General features: G+C 25.2%; 1 protein-coding gene across 1 annotated transcript; it reads left to right on the forward strand.

The window, feature by feature from the left end:
• Positions 1 to 830: 830 nt before the first annotated feature.
• LOC129611112 (GATA zinc finger domain-containing protein 15-like) lies at positions 831 to 2,416 on the forward strand. Its single transcript, XM_055524066.1, has 2 exons — positions 831 to 2,023; positions 2,127 to 2,416. The coding sequence occupies exons 1-2, from the start codon at positions 983 to 985 to the stop codon at positions 2,271 to 2,273; spliced, it is 1,188 nt and encodes a 395-aa protein (XP_055380041.1). The 5' UTR covers positions 831 to 982; the 3' UTR covers positions 2,274 to 2,416.
• The last annotated feature ends 287 nt before the right edge of the window (positions 2,417 to 2,703 follow it).

The raw sequence follows: 2,703 nt of genomic DNA on the forward strand, positions 1-2,703 counted from the left end.
TATTAAAAAACTTTAAAATATGAAACTATAATAACTATATTTTGTATTTTTATATTTTGTTTTCTTTCTAACTTAAACAAGCTAAGCATATGAAATAAATAAAAAAAAATAATACAACATTTTCATATTAGTCCGTCTCATATTCACCAAACAACATATTTTTTTTTATTATGCCTTAATCTGACAACTATTATTTTTAACTCGAATCAACTTGTTTACAATTATGTGAAATAGATAACCCAAATTATGACTCGAACTTACAAACGTATACGTGCGAAATATGCGAACTAATTTATTATATTATGTGTACTCATAAAACTTGCAACCAACGAACCTTCCTCAAACAGAAAACGTGTTCTTGTGTCCACAAATTGGTTATTTTGAACCAACATGTCAAAGAACTCAACCAATTCAGTATTAGTAATAATAATGAAAAGTTCGATAAAATTTATTTTAAAAGTTTACACAATCAGGTCTAAATGTCATAACTCATTACGTTTCCTCTGACTTAAATTTCATTAAAACTATTAAATAAATTAGAATTGTCAAACTTCTGAAAAATTATTTCAAAATTTACTAAAAGAAAATTTGAATAAATTCTACAAATTTATAAACTTAATGTGCTCATTCAACACACTTAAAACTTGAATGAAAATTGCAACCCCCAAAAAAATTGTTTTTATTATTTTACTAATACTTTTTAAATTTTATGCTATTGCAATTTATAACATGTTTATATATGAACTGAATTTATAAGAGAAAAATATTTAATCATAGTTTTGGTTTATTAATAAGTCAAGACAAAAATTGAAAAATAGTTTAGTGGAGGCAGTTTAACAATAATAATCGAAAAAATATTTAATTTTGAGAAAAGAATTAAAGTGTTTTGTTTTTAATAAAATTATTAAAGCTGTCATTTTCTATTTTCTTTTGATTTTTATTTTGTTTTATATCGCTTTGTCATTTAATTATCGTCCATATAATGATCTCTGTAAATTCGTGGTTATTTTTACTTGTAGTAATATTTTTAAATTATGATTTTGATAATAAAAAATCTTCATGTGTTGATGCATTTTTCGATGCATCGAAATATAGATCAAGACCCGGAATAATAATTGCAGGTCAAAATTTATTACAAGCAAGTGCAAATAACAATAATAACGGTAACAACAATCTAAATATTGTTAACGGCAATAGAAATAATGTTAATAATAGAAATAATAAAATTAATAATCGTAACAATGCAAACAATAGCAGTAACAAAAACAGAAAAAATAATAAAAGACCAACATTAAATCAAAATCAGTCAAGAGTAAAAAATAATAATAATAACAATAATACAAAAACTAATCAAGTAAAACGACCTAAGAATTTGCAAATTATAAATGTCAAACTATCCCAATTTGATTTAATGGAAACAAAACGGCTTAATGAGACATATTCAATTCTAAATAAATTAAAAAATTATGATTATTATATTACGCAAGACTTAACTCCAACTGAACCAGATATTTCTGCACCTGATTATCAGTACCCAGATTCAAATGAAAATATACAACCTCCACCTAATTTATATCCTATCCCACAGGAATATCCAATATTGAATTCTCAATACGACCCAGCAATCGATATTATACCTGTAACGGTATCATCACAACCCACAACAATTGCGCCAATAAATAAAGTTAATAACAACAACCAAGATAATAGTAATAATGAGGACTATTCAGATCAAGGCTACATTTATCCACAACCACAATACAATAATTTACAATATGGACAAAAAATTTATACACAACAATTACCACCGTTATCTACTCCCTCATATAACTTTCAACAACAAAATCATCTTAGTAATAATAATAATATTGATAAAAATGTGCCAGAATCATCCCCAATTTTAACAACACCAACTTTACAATTAAATAACTATGAATATAAAATACAAACATCAACATCATCATATGATCGAAATTATGATTATAATCATGTTACACCATTAATAGAACAACAACAAAAAACTGTAAGTGCAAAATCATACGACAATAGTTATTATCCGCCAATTAAATATAATATTCCAGCATTTCGTCCATTAAAACCTATTTATTATCCCCAAACTGCTCCAGACATCAAAAAGCAGCAACAACAACAACAACAACAGCAGTATCAATACCAACATCAATCCCAACAACCAAGATTACTCAATAAAAGTCCAACAGCTGTACAAGCTAATAGCAATATTGGTGAACACGATCACTCAAAAGAACAACTAATCAATCGTGAAACAAATTACTATAGCAGTTTTTTATTTAACGCTTCACCTGATAAAATTGGATCATCAATTTTTGGTTATCCTTTAATAGGACTATTTGAACCAAATAGTAATTTAAATTTTTGGAACATTTTGGGACGACGGAAGCGTACATCACGTAAAACTTAATTCAAACAATTATCTTTTATTTATATTAACATAATTATAATAATATTTATAATATTAGTTCTAATAATTTCATTCAGTCTCGAGCAAGTTCTAAAATGTAAATATGTACAACAAATTCATTTAATTCAATTTAATTCATTTATTTTTCGTTGCTTTTCAAAATGATAAATAATCAAAAAATAATATGTAATTAATTTTTAAAATGTAACATAACGTGTGTACATATGTATAATAGTTGAATTATGAAATAATTATGCTATAAA

This window comes from Condylostylus longicornis, unplaced genomic scaffold (genome assembly GCF_029603195.1).
Source record: "Condylostylus longicornis isolate FDR11 unplaced genomic scaffold, ASM2960319v2 ptg000048l, whole genome shotgun sequence".
Taxonomy (NCBI): Eukaryota; Metazoa; Arthropoda; class Insecta; order Diptera; family Dolichopodidae; genus Condylostylus; species Condylostylus longicornis.